The sequence below is a fragment of the Coregonus lavaretus genome (assembly GCF_964263955.1).
Source record: "Coregonus lavaretus genome assembly, chromosome: 37".
NCBI classification, from domain to species: domain Eukaryota; kingdom Metazoa; phylum Chordata; class Actinopteri; order Salmoniformes; family Salmonidae; genus Coregonus; species Coregonus lavaretus.
In genome coordinates, this window is record NC_140024.1 from 17,690,851 (window position 1) to 17,707,934 (window position 17,084).

Genomic DNA, 17,084 nt, shown 5'->3' on the forward strand with positions numbered 1-17,084 from the left:
CCAGTACACGGACATCAAACCCATTGATATCACCATAACAATTTTGGGCTCTGACAGTTAGTGATTCATTTTGACAAATTCGGTTTAAATATGTTCTCACATCTTCACTTCTACCCTCTCCCTTTGACTCATTTTTCTCTTTATCTTTATCACTCTCCCATGCTCCCATCTTCATCTAAGTCGGGACAGGGCGTGGGGTATTAGGGAAGGGTTGTCAGGGGTGAGCCCTCAGAGCTCGGCACTCCTTAGTCTAAAACAACCACCTTCCTAAAAGAGCAGAGATTTCAGGAAAGGAGAACAGACGGACTAGAGCTAACTGAAGAGGACAGATAGAAGGAATACTGAAAGAAGACAGAAAACATTTTAACCAATCTGGCAAAGGATACTAAAACCTATTATGATGGTGAGTCCCTTAATCTAACTATGTTGGGGTGATTGGATTATCTGATGGGATAATGATACATGTAAGCCTTTTGAGTTTCCTATTGTATCTTGCACCACACTGTACCATATACATAGCCTACATTAGGTAACTAAAACTGGGCATGGGTCAAAGATGGTAAGGTATGCAATGTTGGTTCAGAAGGAGATGACGTGGTGTCAAATGATGTCCTGTCTTTTCATAACTAATTATAAGGCTAAATAATAACGTAGAATAATTTCACTTCAATTCAGTAGTGAGGGAAAAACAAGATAAGAAAGTATGCTGCCTGCCTTGGCTTAAAGCTAGAATCCTTAATTGAAACAATAACAAAACGTCACCCCATCTGTGTTGTGGTAAAAAGTTGAGGGATGGGCCTGGAGAAATGTAACCACTCTCAAATGCATAAACAGAGCTATGGACACAACAACTGACAATCCACGATCTCAAAATTATAGTTTTAAACATGTTTTGAGGCTATGCAGTGTTTGTTTACATTTACATTGTTTACAAACATTGGAGTAAAACAAGCTTGTATTTTGGGTTGTAAAACAAGCTTGTATTTTGGGTTCTGACAGGGAATCTAGAATCATTAAAGTAACAGACCAGTGTTTCCAGATTAATTAATTACAATATGAGTGAAATAGTTTTCTTTCAAACATTTGTAATTAAGTTAGTTAAAAAGCAGCTTTTGTGTGTTGAAATGGGGTGGGTGTACGTGTACCCCAACAACAGAATGTTGTGGGCATATACTGTCATAAAAAATAATCATGCCAGTAGACTGCTAATTGGCAAGCGTTTTTGAAACTGTTTGAGATAGCCTACAAGTTTTAGGTGGGGGTTTGAAGTTTTTTATGCTTTGGCCACATTTACGAGTATAGAATGAGTCAACAACATAATTTGGGTATGAGTTAACAGAATATAAACTTTTAAAAAGTTCGATTTTCAGCAAAAATGTATGTAGCGACTAAGGATTCCAGCTTTAATTGAAACATTTTACAAGGTTATTTATCTGCAGCTGCTGCAGTAGGCTATGGCCAATGTGAGACTGCGTGACATCAAATAACTCCTCCTAGCGTTTGGCTCGAGGCAAGCATCAGTTCAGACTCAGAGAGAAGGTTGCAACTGACGGGAAAGAAGTGCAGCAGGGTGGTCTACCTGCCTTTGGGAATTATAAGAGTTGAATGCATGAGTCTGCCACTTTATACATAGGAGCTGGGCGTCATTTACACATAATAACGAACTAGGGACTCTTTGATTGTCCTCTGTCAATTTTAAAGGATTGTTTCAATTTGCGGTTATCGCAATGAGTGCGACGGTTGCTTCAGAGAGCTGCTTTCTGTCCGCCCTACAGCCCAACACCGCGGTCACCACTTATGCAGTCCCGTCCGATGTGCAGTTGGGACCGAGGGGTTCCATAATGGACGAGGTGGAAAGGACTAAGAGGGTTCAACAACAAGTCCATTTGCGCCTCGCCGAAAATAGGTCCTCATCTCTCACACGGCTGAACGGCTCGAACTGCATCTCCCCAGGTGGGCAACTTATTATACATTTTAGCATGTGTCCCATTTTAGAAATATGAGGCATTTGTTTTTCAACTTAAACGCATAAACGAATTACCAGCTGTGTGTAGACCAGACCAAAGTTTTGGAGTTCTTTAAATTACACCCTTATGGAAGATGGATCAACCCTACACTTTCAACACCAGACCAGTCCAAACTTACTATCATCCGTTTTCCTTTGACGTACAAAACATGGAAAAGGTCATTTTATCATTGGTAGCCTAAAGACTTGTCAATATTGATTGATTATTATTGTATTCTAATCAGTGAAACTAGTCCTTGTCTTGGCAGACTGGTCTTGCTGGTACCAGATGGGGTTAGTGGCTTATAGTGTGGTGTGAGTAATCATACAGCGGTTTCCCCTAAGCCCCCTCCAACTCCCCATCTAGGCTATATTACTCTCTCATACATACCATAAAAATGCAGCCCTGCAGGTATTTCATAACATGCAGGGGCAAGGTAACACATCTGAGTGTTCTGACCAATGGTCCTCACTTCTAAATAAAATAAAATAAATAAATTGGTCATTTAGCAGACGCTCTTATCCAGAGCGACTTACAGGAGCAATTAGGGTTAAGTGCCTTGCTCAAGGGCACATCGACAGATTTTTCACCTAGTCGGCTCGGGGATTAGAACCAGCGACTTTTCGGTTACTGGTACAACGCTCTTAACCACTAAGCTACTTCTGGTGTCTACAGATGCTCAGCCAAACCAGTAAAGCATTCAATCTGTCTTGCCAGATGCCAAACTTTCACAGTAATTCTGTATATAAAACGTTATTCATACACAGCTGCTTTTACACAGAATATGTGATATTCTGGTATTCTGAAAAATCATAACATTTAGTCACAGTCAGGAATCATCACTGAATGTGGCAATGAACCATATTATGTACGTGACAGATTCCATTTCATGGGTTTGTCATTCGCTTCTTACAAGGCTGTGGCACACAAGGCTTTAGTGAGAGAAGATAATTATTGAAGAAAAGGGTAATATTTAGTCTTCAAACTTTTTATCCTTGTGCTGACTGATTTAACACTAATAATAGAAGGGGAATTTAGCTGAATTCCTCAAACTGGTTACACAGTTGGGACTGTGGCCTCTTTTAAAAGAGAATGTTTTGAACACTAGAATGAGATCCTCAGGCAGCTGGTTTAGTGGGTCAGGTTTTTAGGATGTCAATTTCTGATAGCTGACACCTTATTACATTATTTCTTACAGGATTGGGGAGGGAAATTATACACAATACAGTATAATATGATAAAGTATAATGGTAGTTTTGAACTGCTAGTCATGGTGGTTATTGATAACATAAAGCTCTGATAAATAAATAAAATGGGACTCTGATGTATGGAACATTCCTGTCCATCCATTCAGCTCTTCAGAATTGGTTATCAGAAGCACCAAGCTGCTCAGCTCATGTTCTATTTTGGACAGGGTTGAGTGGGTTGGGTTGGATATTGTGGCCAGATGGCGTCTCAGAAAGAACTACGTGAAACCAACACATAAATCAGTCAGCTGCCTGTGTTTTGCAATGAGAAGGCAAACAACTTGGGTTGGGAAAACTATACTGTTAATTATAGTGCTGTTTAAACTGTAATTAGAAAAAGGTATTTTAATTGAAAACAGTGATAGTAGGCCTATTTCACTCAGCAGTGAAGTACAGTCCCAACAATTGATCATATTCATGTGTGTGTGTGTGTGTATGTGTGTAAGTGCGTGTGTAAAACTCATAATGGAGGGGGTATCAGGAATACAATGCAGTCTATTTGACAAAAGCTTATGTTATGGCAACTCCTATTCAAACTCAACAGGGGGCTATAGATAATACTGTCTCAAATGACTTACAACACTATATTATCACACTGTTGCCATGGTAATACAGTGAAAACATACAGTACTTGTATACACCGTAAGAAAAGCAGATTTTTATGACCTAATGTTCAGACGTCCTAAAGGTAGAGTAACACTGATCTGCAAAGTAGTGGACAGAGCTCAGCTCTCACACGGTGCAGAGACAACTTTGTGCATGCAGGGAATTAGTTTAACGAACCTCCCCTTGGGTGTTTTTTTCTATCACTATTAAAAGTTTATGAGTTAAGATATACATAAAAGGTCCGGTATTAATATCGAATTGAAGTGAGCGTCTGTAGTCAGCGTAAAAAATGTTTTTGTAGCCGTTTCCTGTGAGTAAGTAGACACTCTTTTGACATGGAATTGGCCTGTTCAGTGTCAACCCTCAGGCATGCAATCCTCCCACACAGTTTAGTTGACCTCTCTCAGCCCCTGCTAGGTCACTCTGCCAGGAATCAGCCTCACTGGGACATATCCACTCAGTTAACCCTCACTATACCATATTAGTTAAGCTATAGTGTCAACATTACTTTCTAGTGTTCATTATTAACTTGTCCAGTATGAAATGCCAGGGTCAGTTTTAATCACTCTCTCACAAAAAAAGAGTATCCCAAAGGTATACTAGCCTGCTTGCTTAGTCCAACATAATCCTGTCTCTTCCCTCAATGTTTCTATATCTCAATACAGTGCAGCTCCAGTTTCAGGCTAATCCACTCTAAAACATGAGGTATTGTGCAATATCTCCCTAGGTGTGTCTTTACATTTCTACATGTTTGCTGCTTGTCTTGGTGTACAGCTGAGGCTGATGTTGTTGTTGTTTTCTCATGCACAAACATAGTAACCATGAGTCCAAATAGTAAAGCAAGTGGCACAAAGCTATTTAGAGTCATCCTTTGTCACACTGTTTGGTAACAAGAACAGGTGCTTCACTGATATGTAATTAGACTAATTACGAAGTTGTAATCTCAGGAGAAAATTGTGGTTGCCTTCTCTGTCTAAGACAAAGTCTTTCTCTATCCACATGTAGACCATGGTGGCACAATGAGATATAACACGTACAACCCCGGATTCAGCTCTAAGTCAATGGTGTATAACACAGGGAGCAGGACCATGACGGTGAGTACTGTAGGACTTCATATTTTCTAATGTTCAGTTGTGTTGATTTTTGTCTTCATGATAAACCCTAATCTAACAGCCCCAAAGTCCTGCTTTTCTAGCTGAAAGCCATGCAACCTTTGTCCCTTATCTAAACCAGGGGAGATATGCGTTAAAAAAAATAGACGATAAGCTCCACAGTCCTACCACAGTGACACACTTCACAGCTGCACCCTCACAGCACATACATGCAGTATTTCACAGGATCCTATCATGACTGTGTTTAGATGAGACACAGGAACAAGAATCACGACAGGATTCTACTGGCCAAAGAGTCTAAAAACATCTTACCGATGACCTCATTTTTAGACTAGACAGTTTGGCCAATGTTTGCTTTTTTGGGGATTATTGTAGTGTAGATAGTTAAGTCTAACAGTGTCCTCTCTGTATGTCCTCTAGATGCCCCCGGTATCCCAGCAGTACTTGGGTGGTGGGTACTCGTCTCGCTCAGCGGTGGAGTTAGGACCCAGATACAGAATCAACCAGCCTCCAGTCAACACTGGCTACCACCACCATGACGACATCCAGCTGGGTGGCTACCAGACTAGCCGGGCGAGGACCACCAGGTCCAGATCAATGTGTCAGGCTGACCAAGAGGCAGTGGCTCTGGGTGTGGGAGGCCTGCTCACCCTGCCCCACCAGCAGCCCAACCCTGTGGCCAGCTGGGTGGCCCGGGATGGCATGGCCACAGAATGCCACTCCTACCATGGTGGAGGTATACCCACCCCAGCAACGATGAGGCGCACCCTCAGTGGAACCCTGGCGGGAGGCGGTGGCGGAGGGTGGAGGGAGGCGGAGCTAGTTTACCAGCACTCCTACAAAGGCCCCGCCCACCGTACCATCAGTCGCATCAACAACAGACAACAGCAGCAGCAACATCTGAGCTCAGCGTCGGGGCTGCAGCAGTGGCAGCAGGTGTCTGGCGGAGCCAGTGGCAGTGTGTACGGAGGTTGGGGGCAGTACCAGAACTCCCTGCCCCGACCAGCCTCCCTGCACAGCATGAAGAGTGTAGGGAAAGGCATGGACGTGCCTGATGGGGGCAGGGATTCAGCTGACGGCAACGAGAAACTCGGAGGGTGAGAGATGCGTGGGCTGTTCAAATCTCCTGCAATATCAAAGGGACAAACTTAGCCCTAGGTACATTATGTTCTTATTCCATAACTGTTATAGGTTTCTGATTAACCTCACTCTCCTTTGCCTCCCTGGTGTTTGTGGACAGAATGCACAGTTTAGACATGCCCACTGCAGTCAGCTACCTCTTCATGTCCGACACAGCCATGCAGGTGCTGGGAGCAGCCTACATCCAGCACCAATGTTACCATAGCAGTGATGCCAAGAACCAGGTAACAGCTCCTTCTCAATAAATAGCCATTTACAGTAACATACTTCATTGCCCAAAATTGAATTTACAGCCCTACTGTTTAAACTAAACAGAGTTCTCCATGCTGAGCCTGATAGTCACATAGACTAGTCAGTCATCCACCTGTGTCTCCCCCTGACCCACCCTGTCTACAGGTGCGTCTGCTGAAGGGTGTCCCAGCCCTGGTGCAGCTCTTCAGCAGTGACAGCCAGGAGGTCCAGCGCTACGCTACAGGCGCTACACGCAACCTTATCTATGAGAACATGGACAACAAGGCGGCCCTCATTGAGGCTGGGGGAATAGCCAAGCTCATCAGTGTGCTGAACGAACCAGATGAGGAGCTTCGCAAGAACATCACTGGTAAGATCATCTATATACTGTAACAATCGGCTTGGATCTCAAACTAAGTTACAATTTTAAAGTTCAAGGAAATACTGTGTCAATATGAGAGCAACAAAAGCAAAACAGTAAAAGTGACATGAGGTGAGCAGAAGAAGCATACAGTATATTGTCATCAATCAGAGATTCATATCAACACTTTCTTTCAATTAGAGTCCAACTTAAAGTTCAAATCCCAAATAGAATCCCAACCAAAATAATATATTTTTAGTAGTGATGGGCACCGATATGGAAAACTACACTGCTCAAAAAAATTAAGGGAACACTAAAATAACACATCCTAGATCTGAATGAATGAAATAATCTTATTAAATACTTTTTTCTTTACATAGTTGAATGTGCTGACAACAAAATCACACAAAAATGATCAATGGAAATCAAATGTATCAACCCATGGAGGTCTGGATTTGGAGTCACCCTCAAAATTAAAGTGGAAAACCACACTACAGGCAGATCCAACTTTGATGTAATGTCCTTAAAAAAAGTCAAAATGAGGCTCAGTAGTGTGTGTGGCCTCCATGTGCCTGTATGACCTCCCTACAACGCCTGGGCATGCTCCTGATGAGGTGGCGGATGGTCTCCTGAGGGATCTCCTCCCAGACCTGGACTAAAGCATCCACCAACTCCTGGACAGTCTGTGGTGCAACGTGGCATTGGTGGATGGAGCGAGACATGATGTCCCAGATGTGCTCAATTGGATTCAGGTCTGGGGAACGGGCGGGCCAGTCCATAGCATCAATGCCTTCCTCTTGCAGGAACTGCTGACACACTCCAGCCACATGAGGTCTAGCATTGTCTTGCATTAGGAGGAACCCAGGGCCAACCGCACCAGCATATGGTCTCACAAGGGGTCTGAGGATCTCATCTCGGTACCTAATGGCAGTCAGGCTACCTCTAGCGAGCACATGGAGGGCTGTGCGGCCCCCCAAAGAAATGCCACCCCACACCATGACTGACCCACCGCCAAACCGGTCATGCTGGAGGATGTTGCAGGCAGCAGGCGTCTCCAGACTCTGTCATGTCTGTCACATGTGCTCAGTGTGAACCTGCTTTCATCTGTGAAGAGGACAGGGCGCCAGTGGCGAATTTGCCAATCTTGGTGTTCTCTGGCAAATGCCAAACGTCCTGCACGGTGTTGGACTGTAAGCACAACCCCCACCTGTGGACGTCGGGCCCTCATACCACCCTCATGGAGTCTGTTTCTGACCGTTTGAGCAGACACATGCACATTTGTGGCCTGCTGGAGGTCATTTTGCAGGGCTCTGGCAGTGCTCCTCCTGCTCCTCCTTGCACAAAGGCGGAGGTAGCAGTCCTGCTGCTGGGTTGTTGCCCTCCTACGGCCTCCTCCACGTCTCCTGATGTACTGGCCTGTCTCCTGGTAGCGCCTCCATGCTCTGGACACTACGCTGACAGACACAGCAAACCTTCTTGCCACAGCTCGCATTGATGTGCCATCCTGGATGAGCTGCACTACCTGAGCCACTTATGTGGGTTGTAGACTCTGTCTCATGCTACCACTAGTGTGGCGCAGTGGTCTAAGGCACTGCATCGCAGTGCTAGCTGTGCCACTAGAGATCCTGGTTCGAATCCAGGCTCTGTCGTAGCTGGCCGCGACCGGGAGACCCATGGGGCGGCGCATAATTGGCCCAGCGTCATCCAGGGTAGGGGAGGGAATGGCCGGCAGGGATGTAGCTCAGTTGGTAGAGCATGGCGTTTGCAACGCCAGGGTTGTGGGTTTGTATCCCACGGGGGGCCAGTATAAAAATATATATATATATAATTGTATGCACTCACTACCTGTAAGTCGCTCTGGATAAGAGCGTCTGCTAAATGATAAAATGTAAATGTAAAGCACCGCCAGCATTCAAAAGTGACCAAAACATCAGCCAGGAAACATAGGAACTGAGAAGTGGTCTGTGGTCACCACCAGCAAAACCAGTCCTTTATTGGGGGTGTCTTGCTAATTGCCTATAATTTCCACCTGTTGTCTATACCATTTGCACAACAGCATGTGAAATGTATTGTCAATCAGTGTTGCTTCCTAAGTGGACAGTTTGATTTCACAGAAGTGTGATTGACTTGGAGTTACATTGTGTTGTTTAAGTGTTCCCTTTATTTTTTTGAGCAGTGTATATAAATGCCATTTGCTTTTTTCTAACCGATATCAATATCATATCAGTTTTATGAATAACATTGCTACTGTGTGAATGTTTTATTTTCTGTTTACTTCTACGGCTTATGAAGTCCAGACAACTGCTTGCTGATTGCTCATTGCGCCAAGTGTGAATGTTCTAGGGGCCTAACCTACCCAACCACTTTGGATACAATGAAAAGCCTGTTGATGCCCCATCAGCAGGCAGTTAAGTATGTTAAGTTGAGAGGGTTTTGTGCCTGCAGGAATAGTCATGTATGTTAAACATTTTTACATAATTGTATAGGGTAACAGCAAGCATAAACCGATATCGATATCATATCGAATTATCAATATTGTTGCCCACCACACATTTTTTGGCAATGTATTTGTATCACTCAGGTGCTGAAGATTCTGTCAAATACAACAGAGGCTAATTCTAGTCTGCAGAGATAGAATCTGTCTGTACACAGGTTGAGCATGTGGATAGGTAGTAACTATGTACATTTTAGTCATTTAGCAGACGCTCTTATCCAGAGCGACTTACAGTTAGTGAATACATATTTTTATAAATTTTATTTTTTTCATACTGGTCCCCCGTGGGAATCGAACCCATCAACTGAGCTACATCCCTGCCGGCCATTCCCTCCCCTACCCTGGACAACGCTAGGCCAATTGTGCGCTGCCCATGAGTCTCCCGGTCGCGGCCGGCTGCGACAGAGCCTGGATTCGAACCAGGATCTCTAGTGGCACAGCTAGCACTGCAATGCAGTGCCTTAGACCACTGCGCCACTCAGGAGACTATGTAATAGAGGTTCCCTTTGTAAGTGGGTCAAGCTGGGAAGGAAGAATGCCCTGTAACCTGAGGACACTCAAATCCCTCATCCCATTGAAAGGGGCAGCCTAATTTCCCAGCAGCCCCTTGTGCTTTGTTCAGGCTTGGCTGCCTCCTCCTCTGAGTAAGTAGTCCTTGAGATTCCTGGACCCTGTATGTATTTGAACACTCCCCTGGGTCAACTGCACTGCACAGAGAAGGAGAGGGCCATGCTGCTCTGATCAGTTGATTGGAGGGTATGTGGAGCCACTGACCTTTCATTGGCTAATAAGAAAACGGAGTAGCTGCGGATCCCTCTTCCCGACAGCTAAAGGTCCGAAGCTTCTGCAAATGTTGGGAATTCTCTACTTTACCTACAGTCACTGCTCTACTGTTCATCTGCCCAGAGAACAGACTTCTCTAGGGAATGGTGATTGTTTATTAAAGTTAGATCAATGCTGAATCAATGTCTGCAACATCACATAATTATAGTATTCTACATAACATAACCTAATATAATAGCACAGTATAACGTTACTGTAAGAAAAAAACAAGAAAGAAAACATTTCATTTGAGATTTTAGGATGATTGTGCGAATGGTAGCATTTTTCTCTAATGTGGCCAAAATATGGGCTTTGATGAAAACTAAACACAGGTAAGCTTATGCTAAAGTTTGTTAACACCATCTGCTCAAAAATGTGCTCACTGATCTAACTTTCATAAATGAAAACAACACTGTAGGCTACTTCACTGTTTAACTCAAGAAGATCTAAATGCATATCCCCATGAAACGGATTGAGATCAAATGGTTGCCATGCAGACCCTGCATGGCATTTCAGCTGTAAAACTTCACCTGTAAAATAATTATAATTCACGACTGACAGTGAGAAATATGAAGGTGTGAAGGGAGGGTGACCACAAACATTGGTGAGTAAAGTAGAGGTAAAAACACATGAGCAGAACATGATTGGGATCCTCAGCTCTGAGGAAAAGGGATCGAGGAGGGTGGGGCGGGGGCTGGATTACCTACGGATCTGCAGACTAGGCCATAAGATAAACCAATGTGTGGGCGATAGATGTGTAGCTTATGCTTCGTAAATCCTTTCCCTGACATTCTTATCATACTGTGAAGGTTAATGTATTATAGAAATAACATTTCCCATTACAGATCCGTAGTAGCATATTGATACATCAGATATTGTTTATTGGCCACATTGAAAATAGAAAATAGGCTCCCCAGGTTTTACTTTGGCATCATATGACATGACTCCCACTGTGATAACAGTGATTGTTTAGACCTATTGAAGTGAAATCATTTGGATGTCAGGTTATCAGCACACACTCTATCCTGGTCATAGAGGCTGTTTTGTGTATCCAACGGAGTGGTTCAGTAGACCCTGTCTCTCCTCTATCTGTCCTGCAGGTATTCTGTGGAACATGTCCTCAAAGGACAGTCTGAAGGAGAAGTTGGCCAGAGAGACATTGAGTGAGCTCACAGAGAGGGTGCTGGTGCCCCTGTGTAGTGGTGGAGATTCAGAGCTGATCCATCAGAGTCCATCTGAGGCAGACATCTTCTACAACACCACAGGTTGCCTAAGGTAGCTATACCTATCTACCTACATTTTGTATACATACACAATGTACACGGACTGATACATGTACTGTATACAGCTTCTCTGTACTCTCTTCCTCTGTTCAGGAACCTGAGCTCAATGAACGAGAGGACTAGGCAACAGATGAGAGACATGCGAGGGCTGGTGGACTCTCTGGTGGCCTACATCCAGAACTCCCTTCAGGATGAGAAAACAGAGGACAAGGTCCACCAACTGTTCTCCTTATGGCACATTTTTGTGTGTTTCTTTCACAACGTGATTGCTTCTTTTTCTGGGCATGTTATTTCAGGTCAAAACCTTTTTCCTGATTTTAATATCTCATTTGATTTGATCTCATATACTACAGGCTTCAGCAACTCATGGGTTCAGCTGGGGTAGAGTGAGAGCCAATCAATGTATCTGTACAGTTCATCATTAGTGGTTCTATTTGTAATTTCTACCAGACAGCTAGACTGGTCATGCTGTGGCCTATCTGCTGTGCCTTATGTAACTCATGCTGCTCTGAGAGACACAATGGCCACCAGTGTTTCCCTCTCACCCTCTCCTCACCTCCTCTCTCTCTCTCTCTCTCTCTCTCTCTCTCTCTCTCTCTCTCTCTCTCTCTCTCTCTCTCTCTCTCTCTCTCTCTCTCTCTCTCTCTCTCTCTCTCTCTCTCTCTATCCATCTTTGTCTGTGCCTGCAGGGTGTAGAGAATGCAGTGTGTGTCCTGAGGAACCTGTCTTATCAGCTGTACAGTGAGATCCCTCCCTCAACCCTACGGCGACTGGAGGGGCCTACGCGGGCCAGAGCCACTACTGAGACTGAGTCCATTGGCTGTTTCACCCCACAGAGCAAGAAGGCAAAGGAGGTAGCTGTCATTTACACAAGGCAAACCAAAAGGAAATATCAAATTGCGGCTAAACCTCAAGATACTGAAACATGTACAGTATGTTGTCATGCAATCCTGATGGATATGGGACCATGATCTGTTTTTTTTTTTATTAATCTATCTCCCTGATCTCTATAGCGACGGAACCAGGAACTGTCCACCTTCTCAGAGGTGGCTAATCAGCCGAAGGGGGCGGAGTGGCTGTGGCACCCCCAGGTGGTGGGGCTGTATAACCGCGTGCTGCAGCACTATGAGACCAACACGGCAACACGAGAGGCTGCAGCAGGGGCCCTGCAGAACATCACAGCCGGAGAGACCAGGGTAGGTCCCACCCCTCCTCTGCCCCACGGGCTGACCTAGCCATCACTCTCACCATGACAGGCTACTTATGCATCATTCAGATTTACAGTTAAACTGAAAATGTACTCACCACTGGTGTTGAATTCCCCTTCCTCCCTGTGTATCAGTGGGCGTCAGTGCTGAGTTGGGTGGCTTTAGAGCAGGAGCGGATGCTGCCTGTGGTGTTGGACCTCCTGCAGACACACAGCGATCTGGAGATGCGTTCCCTCACTGGCCTCCTGAGGAACCTGTCCCGACACAGCAGAAACAAGGATGACATGGGTGAGACTCTCAACCCCCAGTACCCCACACTGTTCATTTCTACCTCTGTCTCTCCTGCCTGCAACCTTGTATCCATCCATTCCATGCACATTAATCACAGTAATTCCCCTTATAAGAGACTTTAAAGAATGGCTACTTCTCTCCCTTCTGACCTCCAGCTACGAAGGTAGTGAACATTCTGGTGACCAAGCTCCCCACCGATGGCCACCAGAAGGAACCCTCCGGTGAAGTGGTGGTCAACATATGTGGGACCCTCAACAACCTGGTTGCAGGCAGCTCACTCGCAGCGAGAGACATCGCCTACTTTGACGGACTCCCCAAACTTGTTGCAATAAAGTCTTCCCACGACAACAGGTTAGTGAATCTTGTCTCTCAGTGTTCTTGGTTTTGTTATTCATTGTGTCTGCTTTTTATTTCCAATTTCCTGTCTGGCTCCCATTGTGTTTGACTATGTTTCTCTCCTACTGTAGCTCAGGGAAGCTGAAGGCTGCCAAGGCTGCTTCCACGGTACTCTTCAACATGTTCCAGTACAACAAGCTGCATAAAGATTATAAACAGGTGAGGCTAACACCATTTAACATAGGCATTGTGATAGATGGGATTGGAGAGCAGGAAACTGAGTCGTTTGGCCTCTTCCATTGTGCATGGCCCTCTAACCTCTTGTCTTGGTCCAGATGGTTCTTTATTTTCTTTATGGCCTCTAGCGGTTAGTCTAACTATTTTTTTCCTCAGTTCTAAGCATTATCCCCTCCCCTGGATCTACTGATATCCCCCATAGTTCTTTGGCACAGCAAATATAAATATATTTATTACATTTTCATGGAAGTGAATTTTTCTTGTGGCCCTTAGAAATCCTCATTCTGTGCAGTTACTGCAGTTATCAGAGCAGCTTACCGATCACTGCACCTGTACACAGCCCATCTGAAATTAGCCCACCCAACTACCTCATCCCCATATTGTTATTTATTTTGCTCATTTACACCCCAGTATCTCTATTTGCACATCATCTTCTGCACATCTATCACTCTAGTGTTAAAACTAAATTGTAATTATTTTGCACTATGGCCTATTTATTGCCTTACCTCCATAACTTACTACATTTGCACACACTGTGTATAGATTTTCTATTGTGTTATTGACTGTACGTTTTGTTTATCCCATGTGTAACTCTGTGTTGTTGTTGTTTTTATCGCACTGCTTTGCTTTATCTTGGCCAGGTCGCAGTTGTAAATGAGAACTTGTTCTCAACTGGCTTACCTGGTTAAATAAAGGTTAAATAAAATAAAAAATAAAATCAGTTAAAGTTTATACAATCTAGTTATCTGTTATCGGTTATGTATTTAGACTAGCTTTTATATCATGGTTTGCTTTGCTTTAGTTGTTTTGGGGTTTATTGAACAGGACCAGTAAAACACCTTGGCTTGGTGGTTAGCAACTGGACAGTCCTCTCCTTTGTGCTATAGTCCTACTTGAGTTTGTATTGCAGTGTCTTGTCCCTTGTTTCCCTGGATGGTCAGTTAAATGGCATGTGTGGAATCTGACAGTGGAATGCTGGAAGCAGCCAGTGATTGTCTCTCACCAAGATAATGGCTGTCTGTTTTTTCTCTGTGGAAAATATCAATCTTCAGTTGACACTTGTAAACACTGTCTGTCCCTTCTATGTGCCCTCTTCACACTGTAGAATATTTAGGCCCGTTTACTAGGGCCGGGACCATACCAGAATCGCGAAAAATTGTCAAACACTCCAGCCACCCAAGTCATAGACTGTTCTCTCTACCTCACGGCAAGTGGTACCAGAGTGCCAAGTCTGGGATCAAAAGGCTCCTGAACATCTTCTACCCCAAAGCCATAAGACTGCTGAACAGTTAATAAAATGGCTACCTGGACTATTTACATAGACCCCTTTTTTTTCCACTGACTCTCTTGCACACTCACTAGACTCTACCCACACACTCACAGATACTACACTGACACTCCAACACACACATATACACACATACGCTCACACACACAAAACACACACACACACACACATGCATATTGACACACACACACACACACTCACACATAGACACACTTTCACACTCTTCACATGCACTGCTGCTACTCTGTTTGTTATCTATCCTGATTGCATAGTCACGTTTATCCCTACCTACATCAGTGGAGGCTGCTGAGATGGCTCATTATAATGGCTGGAATGGAGTCAATGGAATGGTATCAACCATACATGTTTGATACCATTCCATTGACTCCATTCCAGCCATTATTAAGAGCCGTCCTCCCCTCAGCAGCCTCCACTGACTTACATGTACATATGACCTCAATCACCTCAACTACCTCGTACCTCTGCACATTGACTCGGTATCGGTACTCCTTATTTTATAGTGTTACTATTTTCCTTTTTTTTTTATTTAGCAAATTATTATTATTTTTTTACTTTTTAACTCTGCATTGTTGGGAAAGGGCTCGTAAGTAAGCATTTCTCGGTAAAGTCTACACCTGTTGTATTCGGCGCATGTGACAAATAGAATTTGAATCGATTTATTTGATTTGATACTCGTTAGTATTGTGGCAAGGAAACAAAACACAAAGCGGAATTTAACTTCTTTAGTCCTAATGATGGAAACAAACATCATTATGATGTCATCCAGAGTCACATTTATTGATTTTCCAAGCTAAAGCACACAGTATTTTACATACAGCAGGTTTTTAAAGGACCAAAGAGTTTGATCTGCTTCGTGTTTTCATTTTTGCTATGGAAAAAATATTGCGATACTGGTATCGTCCCGGCCCTACTATTTACCCTTTCTAAAAACAAACTGCTCTATCTATGTGGCCTTCTCCCTTGTGTTTTACAGAAAGGGTTCACGAGGTGTGACTTCACTGACACGGTCATTTAGAGCAGACTGCTTGGCCCGTTGACTGGATTAATATTCTGGACCTGCTGGTAGAGCCAGCAGGAGGACCCCCACAATGAACCTGCCACATCTGGTCTCCAATGGATGCATTGATGGAACCTGAATTCTTCTGAAGAATGTATTTACCGGCCGCCAAGGACTGAGGAGAAGCATATTTTCTTTACTCAATATTGTTTTTTACATGTTTTATTGTATCACATTTTATTGGTCTATCAAAATGGACTGCTTTACCAGCTTAATATTTGTATTGTCATGAGAGTGTGTTGGATGACTGAGGAATCTTCGCTTCAGACTTCCAGATTCAAGATGAACAGGACTGTGTGTGTGTACGCGGTGCATGCCAGTGTGCATGCATGTGTGTGAATGCTTGGACTTAGTGGACTCATCCTGGAAAAGGCATTGGATGCCTCCTTTCATCTCTGATACCACATGGGCTCAACCTGCCATTCCTACAGACATACTGTGAATACAATCCTCTAGATGTTGTTAGTTCTACAGTACATGGATGCTTCATTGAGAGACAAGAGACAGGATGGGTGCCCTCCAAACTCCCCTATGAATTAATAATCACCAGAGCATTTTAAAGAGCCCCTGCCTTTAATCTTCCCAGTCTCCACTTCATGGTGATACAATGTTTTCCTGTTCCATCCAAGGAGGCTCTTCTGTTTATTTCCACCACAAATAACTAACAATAAACAGCATCTGACATGACCAGACAGTTGTCCTCAGTGTGTCCTTTTAGAATGAAAATATACTTCCCTCACAGATCTGTGCTACATTGTTTCATAATGGTTACTAATCGGAAACCCTCCCTGCCTCTGAAATTCACTCACCCTTGTGTCATTTATGACTAAGAAAGAATTTGTAATAATGACGTCTAAATAAAGTGCTGAGGAGTGCTGAATATGAAACCAGACTTTACAGTACTACCCAGTACAATCTCTGACACATTGATGTGTATCTGAGTGAAGCATAGTAGAGTTGGATGTGTCTGATACAGGGAGTTATCCCAACTCTGAACCCAACTCTGAGGCCACTGCACACACAGGTCATAATTTCTCTGCATTATTCATCTACATGGGCTAGCTCAGACTGTGTTAGGTTACAGTATGTGAGGTGTTAGGTTACAGTATGTGAGGTGAATTGCTTCTCATAAGTAATGGTATAATTTAATTGGTTTGGCATGATACATAATTGCATTGTAAAGATACAATCTAACTAAAGGGAACTTCTGTTTTCACTTTTGTACTGGTAAGTTGAATTACATGCACATAGTATGGAGGTTGCTCTGAAGCATTTGGGCTCCCAGTACTCTGTCTTCTCTTGTAGGAGGAACTGTTCTCATTGGCGGCAGGCCAAACAGGGTGT

General features: G+C 43.8%; 1 protein-coding gene across 2 annotated transcripts; it reads left to right on the forward strand.

The window, feature by feature from the left end:
- The first annotated feature begins 280 nt into the window (after positions 1-280).
- Positions 281-16,430, forward strand: pkp3b (plakophilin 3b). Of its 2 annotated transcripts, XM_084154533.1 has the most exons (14): positions 281-403; positions 1,776-1,953; positions 4,865-4,953; positions 5,392-6,068; positions 6,212-6,335; positions 6,508-6,712; positions 11,120-11,294; positions 11,396-11,513; positions 11,992-12,156; positions 12,316-12,498; positions 12,645-12,798; positions 12,957-13,152; positions 13,269-13,356; positions 15,657-16,430. In XM_084154533.1, the coding sequence occupies exons 1-14, from the start codon at positions 398-400 to the stop codon at positions 15,696-15,698; spliced, it is 2,400 nt and encodes a 799-aa protein (XP_084010659.1). In that variant the 5' UTR covers positions 281-397; the 3' UTR covers positions 15,699-16,430. The 2 variants fall into 2 exon arrangements, with proteins under 2 accessions (XP_084010659.1, XP_084010658.1); XM_084154532.1 differs by lacking the exon at positions 281-403 and having other exon boundaries at positions 1,531-1,953.
- The last annotated feature ends 654 nt before the right edge of the window (positions 16,431-17,084 follow it).

Coding starts and splice junctions, on each gene's coding strand:
- pkp3b (XM_084154532.1), top strand. CDS start 1,728: ATGAGTGCGACGGTTGCTTCAGAGAGCTGCTTTCTGTCCGCCCTACAG. Junction 11,295..11,395: donor AACACCACAGGTTGCCTAAG/GTAGCTATACCT, acceptor TCCTCTGTTCAG/GAACCTGAGCTCAATGAACG. Junction 12,157..12,315: donor AGAGCAAGAAGGCAAAGGAG/GTAGCTGTCATT, acceptor TGATCTCTATAG/CGACGGAACCAGGAACTGTC.